General features: G+C 42.8%; 1 protein-coding gene across 1 annotated transcript; it reads right to left on the reverse strand.

Moving 5' to 3' along the window:
* Window positions 1-3672: 3672 nt before the first annotated feature.
* LOC146512045 (microfibril-associated glycoprotein 4-like) lies at window positions 3673-12475 on the reverse strand. The gene is made up of 7 exons (XM_085170983.1): window positions 12359-12475; window positions 9432-9450; window positions 9049-9212; window positions 6510-6548; window positions 4989-5085; window positions 4715-4882; window positions 3673-4305 (listed from the first exon to the last, which is right to left on the reverse strand). Exons 1-7 carry the CDS (start codon window positions 12473-12475, stop codon window positions 4052-4054), a joined length of 858 nt encoding a protein of 285 aa, XP_085027109.1. The 3' UTR covers window positions 3673-4051.
* Window positions 12476-12506: the final 31 nt, after the last annotated feature.

Below are 12506 nucleotides of genomic sequence, written 5' to 3' on the forward strand. Positions count from 1 at the left end.
AACAAGTAGGCCTGCAGAGCGAGAGCGACGTGCTCTGATAGGGTGATATGGTACTACAAGGTCATTCTCTGCATTATTGTAGGGTCCACCTTACAACATAAAGCACAGTGAAGCGACTGTTGTTGTGATTTGATGCTGTTTCATTAAAATTGTTTTAGCAGAACGACATCATACAGATTAATATTATCACTGAAAAAGGTGGAGTTGTAGTTCGAGGCTATGACCACTAGGGGGCTGCAACCAGAGCACATCAGCTGTTTGTGTCTCGTTTATTATCGGTGTCGTGAGCTCCACACAGACAGACTTCACCCAGCAGCACACTGTGGGTCAAACATTTAAAACATTTATTTTCGTTATATTTGTTAAAACGCAGGCAGACGATCAAAGTTTACATCACAGATCAGAAAGAGGCGGGAACATATAACACGAGGAGCATGTATAATTTCTCAGTGATTCATTTTAATTAAGTATTCTGACTGTGAACATGTGACCATCACGGCGTAGGGTGCATCGTCATGCTGACGGCCTTCAGGGAGTGGTTTCACCTTTCCAGGATTTCCACTGCAAAGTTAGGCATGGTGCTATCTTGACAACCCCCCCATGTGAAGTTTGGCACAGTCCTTGTCAAAGGACCAGGACATGCATCTTTCTGCATGTGAGACATTCATGTGTCTCTGGAGCTGCAGCGGAGAACTTGAAAGGATGTTCTCCTCAGCCTCACACTTATGGAGCTGTTAGCAGCTACACTGAGAGATGTTTGCTCAGGGGGAGAAGTCAGAACAGACTAAACTCATGGGCTCATCACCTCACAGGTTATTGTGAATGACCACAAACCAACACCTCCTCCAGCTTCTCCAGGTCAGACCCCGAGGCCTCCTCAAACCAGCCGTTACGTCCCGGGTCTGTCCAAGGGTCAATGTGCCAAAAACGCCTGACCTTGGAGGCATCCATGTCAGCTGCTCCTTCCCATCAGCTGAGCAGAGACACCCACGTTTCTAACTGTAGACCCCATTAAAGGCTGAAGGACAAACTGAAGCAGGTGTATGTGCTCCTGACAGATTTGTGCCTAACATAATGAAAGCTCTCGGTCCCCTTTGGTGAAATCGTCTATCAGGAACTTTGGGGTAACGTTTGACTCCGCCTTACTTTGGATGTTCATGTCAAATCTCTGGTTCAGTCCTGCTTTGATCCCTTAAGAAACTTTGCTAAATTAAGTCCTGTTGCCTCCTCCAGGTACTCACAGGTGCTGCTGCTAATACAGCTGCAGTGGCTCCCACTGAATTCAGAGTCCATTTAAAGATTCTGCTTCTGACCTTTAGAGCTCTTCATGGACCAGCACCAGCTTACACTATTGAACTTCTACAGCCCTGTGTGAGGTCATGTGATCAGCACACGAGGCTTTTGCCACTGTGACCACAGAGCGTGGAGCTCTCTCCCTCTGAGCTACAGATCTGTGGACTCACTCTCTTTTAAAAACAAATAAAACTCATCTTTTTGGAATTACGTTTGGTCAACTTTTCTTTTTGTTGCTCTGGTATTTTTCGTGATCTCTGTCGTGACCAGTGTTGGTCAAGTTACTTGAAAAAAGTAATCAGTAATTAATTACTGATTACTTCCCCAAAAGAGTAATCCCGTTACTTTACTCATTACTTATTTTCAAAAGTAATTAATTACTTAGTTACTTAGTTACTTTTTAAAAACATGATTTACAACCTGAATAGGCGATAAAGTGATAGATCTTTCAGCCCAATTCTACTTTTTCTACATAATCCATCATACAAAATGTAATCAAATGGAAAAGTCTCTTTTTAAAACTTGTTTTGTTAGTTTTAATCTTTTAACTTTATGCATGAAGCAAAATTTTAATTATATGCACCATTCTCTGACTGGAAGAAATTAGTTTAACATTTAAACCTATTTTCTGCACATTCCAGCACATAATAAATATATTATTGTGTTTACACTCACTCTTTCAGATGCAAGTAAAACACAGCAGAAAAGAAATAAAGTCAAAGACTAGCGGTCCTTTTGCTCTATTTTCACCTGTAAAGCAGGAGTGGGGTAGGCGGAGGGTTATCCTGGTGCAGGTGTGCCGCAGCGGTCAGTGTAAGGAAACGGCAGTTTCTCTGTGAGTTTCCCATTACGTCGTAGCTACTCGGTGCTTGTTTGGAAGTTTAGGGTTTTTTTCTCTGTAAAAAGAAGTTTTCTTCCCACGCACAACGGACACTAATGTTTTTGTCACTTTTTATGGAATCAAACTCAAAGTAAGGTCAGTACTTCCACGCTTTAAACGCTGCACGCTCATACTCTCTCTGCACTCGATATATGATCCATTGTTGATCTGCACACAGCTGTTGTCACGAACGTCGCACTCGCTTACGTCACTGTCATGAGACATTCTCACAAAAAATCACGGTTTTAGTAACGCGGTAACGCAGCGTTCCTACGGGAAAGTAACGGTAATCTAATTACCGTTTTTGCAATAGTAATCCCTTACTTTACTCGTTACTTGAAAAAAGTAATCGGATTACAGTAACGCGTTACAAGTAACGCGTTACTGCCCATCTCTGGTCGTGACAGGTCAGATATAAATCTAATTTTACTTTATTTCAGGTGAAGCTGCTCGTATGAGCCCAGAGCTCAGAGTAAGAATGTACAGCGACCACTAAACAACAGTCGCCTCAAGGCTCTTTATGAGGTCGAGACCCTCCAATAATACGAAAGCGTGCTGCTCTCGTGCTCAGACATCACCCTGACACGGTGAAAGTCCTCCATGTGGGGCAGCAGCTCGTTTGGATTTCCTCTGTGTGACAGTGTGACCACACCAACACACAATGAGGTGCATCTCTTTGAAAGACTGAGTGTAAACACACAAAAATTATTTTATGTGCTGGAATGTGCAGAAAATAGGTTTAAATGTTAAACTAATTTCTTCCAGTCAGAGAATGGTGCAGATAATTAAATTTTTACTTGATGCATAAAGTTAAAAGATTAAAACTAATAAAACAAGTTTTAAAAAGAGACTTTTCCATTTGATTTCAGATTAGAATTGAGCTGAAAGATCTATCACTTTATCACCTGTTCAGGTTGTAAATCGTGTTTTTAGAAACAAAAAAAAGGTTTCTTCCTGTTAAAGGGGAGTTTTTCCTTCCCACTGTCACCAAAGTGCTGCTCATAGGGGGTCATGTGATTGTTGTGTTTTTCTCTGTATCTGTTATTGTAGGGTCGACCTTACAATATAAAGCACCTTGAGGTGACTGTTGATTTGGCGCTGTATAAATAAATTGAATTGAATTGGCGCCACCCGAGTGCCGCACTGCCTGCTGGGTAATACTCGTAGAATCAGAGACGGGACTTTTTAAATAGGGAGCTGATCCAGACTTCCTGTGTTGGGGCGCTGCAATTTTAATGTAAGTGAAAAGTGAATTGACTCCATTTTTGAACAAGGCTGCAACATGACAGCATCAGTGACTTTGTGGATGTGCTGCACAGGCACCTGAGACAAAAGCTCAGTACGAACTTCTCACAAGCAAAATCCGGTTGTGTAACTTTAGGTATAGAAATACTGAATATTAATATCAGTGTCTTCACCCTGAAGCAGGTGGAGCTGTAGTGCGAGGGCGGCTCCAGAATCCAGACAGAAACACACAAAGACCACGAGAACACCTCAGCTGTTTGCTTCTCATTTATTATCAGGATACAGCAGATAATGATTCACACCAGCTATCAGACCTCCACCAAACAGTCAGTGAGACGTTAAATCTGAGTGTGCTGAGCTGCAGACTGAGGAACAGCAGAGACCTCTAGTGGAGGAACGTGTTCATTGCAGCTGCTCTCATACAGGTGAACTACATCAGCTCAAACTGGTCTCCGTCCATCATTTCACTCCACCTGCAGCTGTTTGACAGCTGCTCACTCACACTCTGACTGCTCTTCTGAAATATTTACGTCTTCGACTGACTCTGAAAGTTAAAGATTCTCTGGGATTACATGATAAAGGAGAGAAAAGAGAGATCAACACGAAATGTTCTGCTGTGTTTGTCCTGCAGATTTACTGCACAGGACGGATCTTCATGCTGATGGTCTTCAGAGAGTAATCATGACCTTTCCACTGTTTCCACTCCACACCAACAGCAAGGATAGTACCATCAGCCCCCCAACGATAAACCCCGTTAGGGCCTGCATGGTGACAGCTGCTGTACCAGAACCCCCCCAGATATGATTTTGCACAGTTCCCTGGCCAGCTGTCCTGGTCTTTGTCAAATGTGGTGAACTTCTGTCCGTTGTGAAAACTCAGGGCATCTCCTGCAGAAACACAGATGAACAATCACAAAATTACCACCAATCCCAGTCAGACTGGTCTGCATGTGTACTGGGAGTGTTTTCAGTGGGCCATGACACAGACTGGACTCAAAGCAGGTTCAGCTCCCTGCTGATCCTGCATGTCTCCGCACCACCTGATCTGTGGTGGGATACAGCTCCAACCTTTTTATCTGTTTCCATGGAAACAGTCAGCAGAGACCTCGGTTAGCGACTCCTGTTTGCACAGCACGAAGGTCACATGATGCTGTGATGACATCATCAGTAAATGGAACAGCTGGAACATCTCTGGAACTAAACTTGTTGGAAGTTTCAAACTAAGCTTAAACGAGGAACCAGATTTAAGACCTGACACTTATTCATCTTTCAGAGTCAGAGCAGAATATTTCCCCACCTGCCCCTCCGTTAATGAATCCAGACACGTGCAGTCTGTATCCGTCGGACTCTGGATCGATGGAGAACGAGGAGTAACGGGCAAACGCCATGTTTCCACTGAAGTCCTCCATGTCGACCAGCAGCTCGTACCTTTTCCTCAGAGTGAGGTGGAAGAGACTCTCGAGGCCTATAAACAACCAGAAACATGCACAAGTCTCTGATATGTGAAGCTTCTCTGGTTCAACATGTGTCCACAAAGTCACATCAGAGTTTCAGCTTTGCACTTTGCTCACCGAGCCAGTACTCTCTGGCAGCGTCACCGAAGCCCATCTTGTATTGACTCCAGGGTCTGTAGAAGTTCACCGAGCCGTCCATCCTCCTCTGGAACACCTGGGGACGAGAAGGTGGGTAACCAGCTGGACATACACGGCATTCAAGATTAGTCAGAACCACAGACAGGTACCACTAACGCCCTGCGACTTTAGTTTGGACATCGTGCAGACAGCTGGGCTGATTCCTTGTAGCCTCCAACAGTGAGTATCTGGAAGCCTGCAGCAGTGCAGCCAGACTCCTGTTTGCAGGTTTTCCCCACACCGCTGCTCCTCTCTGCTTATTACAGAGAAACTCTGGTTTTCTCTCAGATGACAGCAAACAGTACATTCACAGTCTTTTACACACTTTAACTGTTTCTACAGCACTGTATCCTTTCTCCACACACGACCACCTCATGTTCTCCACCATCAGGTCATCATGAGCTTGTTGTGATCAACACCAGGGTCAGTGCTGTTCCTGTTACTGAACTGGTCGACCCCATTCTCCAGCCTCCTCTAAGAGCTATCTACACTTTTGCTGCTCCAGTATCAGACTCAAAATCCAGAGCTGATGCTGGTCACCGCCCATCCTGTTCCTGCACCACCTGACCTCCTCGTTCCTCAGGAGGAGACATTCAGGGAGACTGCTGTTCACATCAGTTGCCTCGGCTTGTCCTAGTAGGAGTTCCACCTCATTCACCTGCTACCGTAATCATCTGCCTTCCTGTGTACGACCACTGTGATCACCAAAGATGTGGGCTTCATAGATAATTGGGAAACTTTCTGGAGGAAACCTGTTCTTGTTAGGAGAGACAGTTATGCAGACTGCACGTGTCCATCAAAACAGTGCTTTGCTGCATGTATATTTTAACTTTGCTTTTTATTTCATTTGAAGGAGACCTTCAACTCAGTGTGTCTTTTTACAGAGTTCAGAATGTTTTCTTTGCATAAATAAAATTTCACCAGCAACTTTGAGCGTTAAAGGTTGCCAACCCCTGCCTTAGGCAGCATCATTAGAAGACATAGCATACATTTACACTGCTATGCAGATGACACCCAGCTCTATCTGTCCATGAAGCCAGATAACACACACCAATGAGTTAAACTGCAGGAATGTCTTAAAGACATAAAGACCTGGATGGCCGCTAACTTTCTGCTTCTTAACTCAGATCAAACTGAGGTTATTGTACTCGGCGCTGAAAAGCTTAGAAATATGGTATCTAAGCAGATTCTTACTCTGGATGGCATTACCTTGGCCTCCAGTAACACTGTGAGAATTTTCACAGGTTTGTTCCTGTTAAAAGGGAGTTTTTCCTTCCCACTGTCGCCAAAGTGCTGCTCATAGGGGGTCAAATGATTGTTGGGTTTCTCTCTGTATGTATTATTGTAGGGTCTACCTTACAATGCAAAGCACATTAAAGCGACTGTTGTTGTGATTTGGTTCATAAATAAAACTGAATTATACACACAACTTGAAAATAAGCTGGGAGTTCAAATACTCACAGTCCAGCGTCCATTTAGTGAGTCCATGTCACAGTACACCTACAAACACACACACACACACACACTAATGAAACATCTCAGTGTGTAATACTGATATCAGTTTGATTAGAAGTATCAGCAGGAACTGGTTGTAACTGGTCACAGTTTAACCTCCTATTGAGTCCTCAGCTCAGACTTTATAAATTAGACATTATAAATAAATTAGCATCATTAAACTGTAAAAGTATTTTATTAAAAACTATTTCATATAAATTTCACAGAATATTAAAATATTATTTTAAATACACTGAACAAAAATATAAACACAACACTTTTGTTTTTGCCCCCATTTTTCATGAACTCAAACTCAAACAATTTTTCTACAGGGTGGGTCATTTCTATGGATACACGATAATATCATGGGAATGGTTGGTGATATTAAAGTCCTGTTTGTGGCACATTAGTATATGTGAGGGGGCAAACTCCTCAAGATGGGTGGTGACCATGGTGGCCATTTAGAAGTCGGCCATCTTGGATACAACTTTTGCTTTTTCAGTAGGAAGAGGGTCATGTGACACATCAAACTTATTGGTAATGTCACAAGAAAAACAATGGTGTGCTTGGTTTCAACGTAACAACAGCAGCACGTTTAAGCTTGATCAGCTGTTGTTACAATTTATTTAATATTATTTCTACACCAGGATCTTTTTCTACAGCTGACGTAACTGTGCAGGGGCGGATCTAGCAAAGTGTAGCCAGGGGGGCCGATAGGGCATGAACAGGGAAAAGGGGGCACAAAGACATACTTTTCTTTCTTATTCTCATTTAAAATGTCGAGCTTTTAATAAATAATTATGTGAATCTTACACCCAAAGTTTTAATCTGATGTAAAACATATAGAAGTCCATTACTGTATATAGTAACTGTTAAGTCTAATATACCCTAGTAAGCTATACTAATTTTTCCTTTGGGAACCATCTGTGCAGTCTGCAGTTCTGTTGAAGAAAGATGTTGAATCTATTTAATTATTCTTGAAAAATAATTTATTTCTGTGCATTTTTTTCACACTGCATCAAATTAAAGTTGATTACATCGATTAAGCATCATGAGGTGGAGGGGGGTTCACTATTTTTTTTTTTTTTGCTGGGAGTTTGCAACCCTAGTTAGGTTGCTTAATATTTCTGCTAAGTACTCTTTAAAATACCAGAATAGGGAGGATGGAGCAGGTTTAAGTTTATTAGATCAGTTTTGCTGAACTATGAAATATTTTGGGTGCCGTGTATTTTTCACACACAGGTATTGTTTTGGAGGAAGGAAGGTTCAGGGTTTAAGTAGTCATCATCATGGGCTCATCCGATTAGAATGAGAATAAGCAGTCAATCATTTACAGGTTTTGTCGTTTTATTGAATAATGGGTAAAGGAAGGAAAGACACACATGGACTGCTATCTCTCAGCTGCCGCCCCATGTGGGAGTGAAGAAAAAGTGAGGGGTAGGTGAGTGCAATTAAGGCCAAGCACCACCCCCAATCAAAGGTGAGGAAAAGAAACAAGGTGCATTTGGTGAAGTGGATGTGCTGAAAGGTGAGCCTTTACAACAGGTGTAACAGAATAGCTTTAGTGTTTGTTTTTTAAACTTCAGTTTGAACTCATACAAAATGCAGCAAGATATAAAAAAAAACAGTTTTATTGATTAAACACACTATATCAGATTCATATCGGTGTCGGACATAAAAAAAAAGTGGTATCGTGCATCTCTAGTCCAAACATCTTTAGCTGCTTTAGTTTGACTCTAGGCTAACTTTGACTTGTTAAAGTTAAGCTCTTATTAATTAAATCCAGTTTCACAGACAGAGTTAAATCTGCGTCACTCCTCATTTACTCCACAGAGTAAATGAGTCTTTATTCATGTCACCTTTAATTGTTGGATGTTTTTCATTTTATTCCTGTTTTGTAGCCATTTGAAGAGAAAACTGTTGTGTTGGTTTTCTTGCATTTTCTGTTGCGTTGTTCCGGGACAGGAAGTAAGTGTGTCGTTAGTTTAAGAGTTCTGGCTGTAAAACAAACCTCGTCAGGATTATGATTTTATTATGATTTTGTGCCATGTTGATACAACTAAACTGGAATTAATTAACGTGTAGTTTTAAAGTGATAAAGTGCTCTCACGGCAGAGCAAACTTTTAAATATTTAAGAACTAATATGACAAAGTGAAACGTGGTAATGTTGTATTACTGCAGTATTATGGGATTATTATACAAACTATAGCTAGTGTTTAATTCTGGGTGGTTTATCATTATTATATTAATTATGGAATAAAAGTAGAAGTTTGATTATCAGAACCGTATTTGGCCATATTATTAGGCACATGTGAATGTGTTTTGTTTCATATAAAAAACAAGATTTCATGTACATTTAAACTAAAACAAGTATATTTTACTCTATTGTCTCATTAGAATATAGTTTAATTATGAAAATTCCCATATTTTGACAAGCTGGTGAATTTGTGGTGTGGCTGTAGCTCAGGAGGTGCAGCAGGTCAGTTCCAGTGAGCTCCGGTTTACCTGGACAGCAGACGTGGCTCCGATGGGATAGATGGTGTACACGCCGCTGGGTCGGCCGCTGTCTCCATTGTAGATGTCGCTGCAGTCCAGTGGGAGCAGGAAAGGAGCACAGCTGCTCAGCAGAGGCACCAGGAGGAGGACTGACAGCAGCTGGAACAGACATTCTCATGTTATTTCAGCATCATGTAGAGCTGCTGCATTTCTGACTGTCACTCAGCAGCAGTGCAAACTCAACCTCAGAGCTGACGTTCTCCGATTTTATGAAAACATCGTGAAGATCAACAATTTAAAGAAAAGAATAAAAAAAGAAGATTCTGATTTTTAATCCAATCAAATATCAAATTACTGGTGAATCTTTCAGATGTTTGAAGTTCTGAGCTCACCTTCATCGTCATAGCTCTGCTGAAACGATCTGATAAAAACCTCAAGTCTGGGATTTTTATGTGGAAAGATTAATAATTAACTGATCCGCTCTGTGTGGTTCAATCTGGGTAAGATGATTGTATGGGATTTATAACCCTTATTATCTCTGACATGGTCCTTGAGGACTTTGACTTATTGTCAAACTTGAGCTTTGAGTTAGATTAATTATTCTGGCGCATTAGCACAGCCTCTGGATATCCACTGTCCTTCAGATCAGCCAAAACCCTGTCAGCATGTCGGACAGAAGCAAGAAACATGGGAATAAATGATCAGAATGATCGATCACACACGCAGAGCTTTACAATCTGTAAACACGTTCTAGACCAGAAGATAATGTTTGTGTTTTTCTTCTATCGGTCCAACAAAAACACGTTTGTACTTCCTCGAGCGCTGATATAAAACTACAATAATAAGTCAGAATTAGTACTGAGTTACTGACACAAACAGCTCAGGTTATTATAGCAGCACAAACACTGACTCGTTGATTGGTTGATTGGTTGGTTGGTTGATTGGTTGGTTGATAGGTTGATTGGTTGATTGGTTGGTTGGTTGGATGATTGGTTGGTTGGTTGGTTGGTTGGTTGGTTGGATGGTTGGTTGGTTGGTTGGTTGGTTGGTTGGTTAATTGGTTGGTTGGTTGGTTGGTTGGTTGATTGGTTGGTTGGTTGGTTGTTTGGTTGGTTGGTTGGTTGGTTGGTTGGTAGTCATTAGTGTATTGTGAATGTGGAACACCAGACTCTTTCCTAAAGCTGAACCTGCTGTGGTTTGCAGTGACTGGGATTAAAGTGAAAAACACAAATAAACACATGAAGGTCTGAGTGGAAAGTAAACCACTGACAAACAGAAAACCAGCACCCAGAACACGTGTGCTGTAAGGCACAGGCCTTACTTTCAGCTTCACGCTACATTATCTGTAATGTTTTGTACTGTGTGATAACTGTAAGGGAACAGATCAGTGCATGACTGCAGACCGCGTGGGGCTGATGGTCCAGCCTCTGGCCCAGAAACAAACTTCCTGACACGTGCAGTTTGTAGAGTCTGGGCCACCCGCGGTGAGTGTTTCATTTCACCAAAGCACTGTTATCAGGTGAAGTCATTCCTGGTAATGTTTGTGGGAAACACCTTCATGTACCTTCTGGAAGTCCATGTGTTGTATCGGCAGTCGTGAACAGGAAGCACATCAGAGACAGAGACCGTTTGCTTTAAGCCAAAGCAGCCGGACGACAGCAAGACTCCAGAGGAAGGAGTCATGGATGAATTAAAGCTTTGAGAAGAAACGCAGGAAATCAAAAGGCACTGCAGCAGTTTGAAGCTTGCACACACAAAATCAAGCAAAATGTCAGGGACACAGTAAGGCTGGACAATCAGGACAACAAACTGAAGACAAAAGCACAGAAACTTCAAGAAGCAGAGCTGCAGACTGAGTCAGCACAGGGAGAACTGGCAGATTCATGTTTATTATAAAGCACCAAATGACAACAACAGTCACCTGGAGGGGCGTTATACTGCAAGATAAACTCTACGGGAGAAACCCAACAATCACACGACCCCCACGAGCTGATCCGAGATCAGGGTGGGGCAGCCATCTGTGAAGGGGAGGGGAGGAGGGCAGAAGGAGGCAGGTCAAAGGAATATATACGCCCCTTTCCATTAGTACCTACTCGAATCGATTCGGCACGGTTTGCCACAGTTTCCCATTAGGTCACAGTATCTGCTACTACTTTAGTACCTGCTCGGCCGGGTTCCAAGTGATCCGAGCAGGTACCAAAATGTGATGTCGTCAGACTGCATGCCACCGATTGGCTGCTCAGTGGTGTCATCGATGAGTTGTGAGAGCTTCTCATTCACGAAAATGAAAACTGACATTTTTGGAACCCGACAACGAGAGAAATGTCTCTAAAAACAAAACTGTGGTCCCCGAGTGAGACGAAAAGCCACAGACTGAGCAGCAGGTGCATCATCGCCTCAACGTCCACCTTTGTTGTTGTCGTGTTGCATACTAATGATGTCACTGGATTCTCTGAGTCGAGTACTAATGGACACGGGGCTATAATGATGCATGGCTGTGGATCCATCCACAGAAGAGGGGCCTGAAAACTGAAGCTCTGCCTCCCATTCTACTTTTAAATACTCGAGGAACAACAAGTAGGCCTGCAGAGCGAGAGCGACGTGCTCTGATAGGGTGATATGGTACTACAAGGTCATTCTCTGCATTATTGTAGGGTCCACCTTACAACATAAAGCACAGTGAAGCGACTGTTGTTGTGATTTGATGCTGTTTCATTAAATTTGTTTTAGCAGAACGACATCATACAGATTAATATTATCACTGAAAAAGGTGGAGCTGTAGTTCGAGGCTGTGACCACTAGGGGGCTGCAACCAGAGCACATCAGCTGTTTGTGTCTCGTTTATTATCGGTGTAATGAGCTCCACACAGACAGACAGGCGGGAACATATAACACGAGGAGCATGTATAATTTCTCAGTGATTCATTTTAATTGATTAAGTATTCTGACTGTGAACATGTGACCATCACGGCGTAGGGTGCATCTTCATGCTGACGGCCTTCAGGGAGTGGTTTCACCTTTCCAGGATTTCCACTGCAAAGTTAGGCATGGTGCTATCTTGACAACCCCCCCCCCCCCCCCCCCCATGTGAAGTTTGGCACAGTCCTTGTCAAAGGACCAGGACATGCATCTTTCTGCATGTGAGACATTCATGTGTCTCTGGAGCTGCAGCGGAGAACTTGAAAGGATGTTCTCCTCAGCCTCACACTTATGGAGCTGTTAGCAGCTACACTGAGAGATGTTTGCTCAGGGGGAGAAGTCAGAACAGACTAAACTCATGGGCTCATCACCTCACAGGTTATTGTGAATGACCACAAACCAACACCTCCTCCAGCTTCTCCAGGTCAGACCCCGAGGCCTCCTCAAACCAGCCGTTACGTCCCGGGTCTGTCCAAGGGTCAATGTGCCAAAAACGCCTGACCTTGGAGGCATCCATGTCAGCTGCTCCTTCCCATCAGCTGAGCAGA

Source organism: Neolamprologus multifasciatus, chromosome 8, assembly GCF_963576455.1.
Source record: "Neolamprologus multifasciatus chromosome 8, fNeoMul1.2, whole genome shotgun sequence".
Classification (NCBI taxonomy): Eukaryota; Metazoa; Chordata; class Actinopteri; order Cichliformes; family Cichlidae; genus Neolamprologus; species Neolamprologus multifasciatus.

Bases quoted from the DNA above. Each gene is read 5' to 3' on its own strand.
- LOC146512045 (XM_085170983.1), bottom strand. From the start codon at position 12,475: ATGGATGCCTCCAAGGTCAGGCGTTTTTGGCACATTGACCCTTGGACA. The intron at 5,086-6,509 runs GTGAGTATTTGA...TCTCGTCCCCAG, and splicing joins CACTAAATGGACGCTGGACT to GTGTTCCAGAGGAGGATGGA. The intron at 4,883-4,988 runs GTGAGCAAAGTG...GGTTGTTTATAG, and splicing joins TGCCAGAGAGTACTGGCTCG to GCCTCGAGAGTCTCTTCCAC.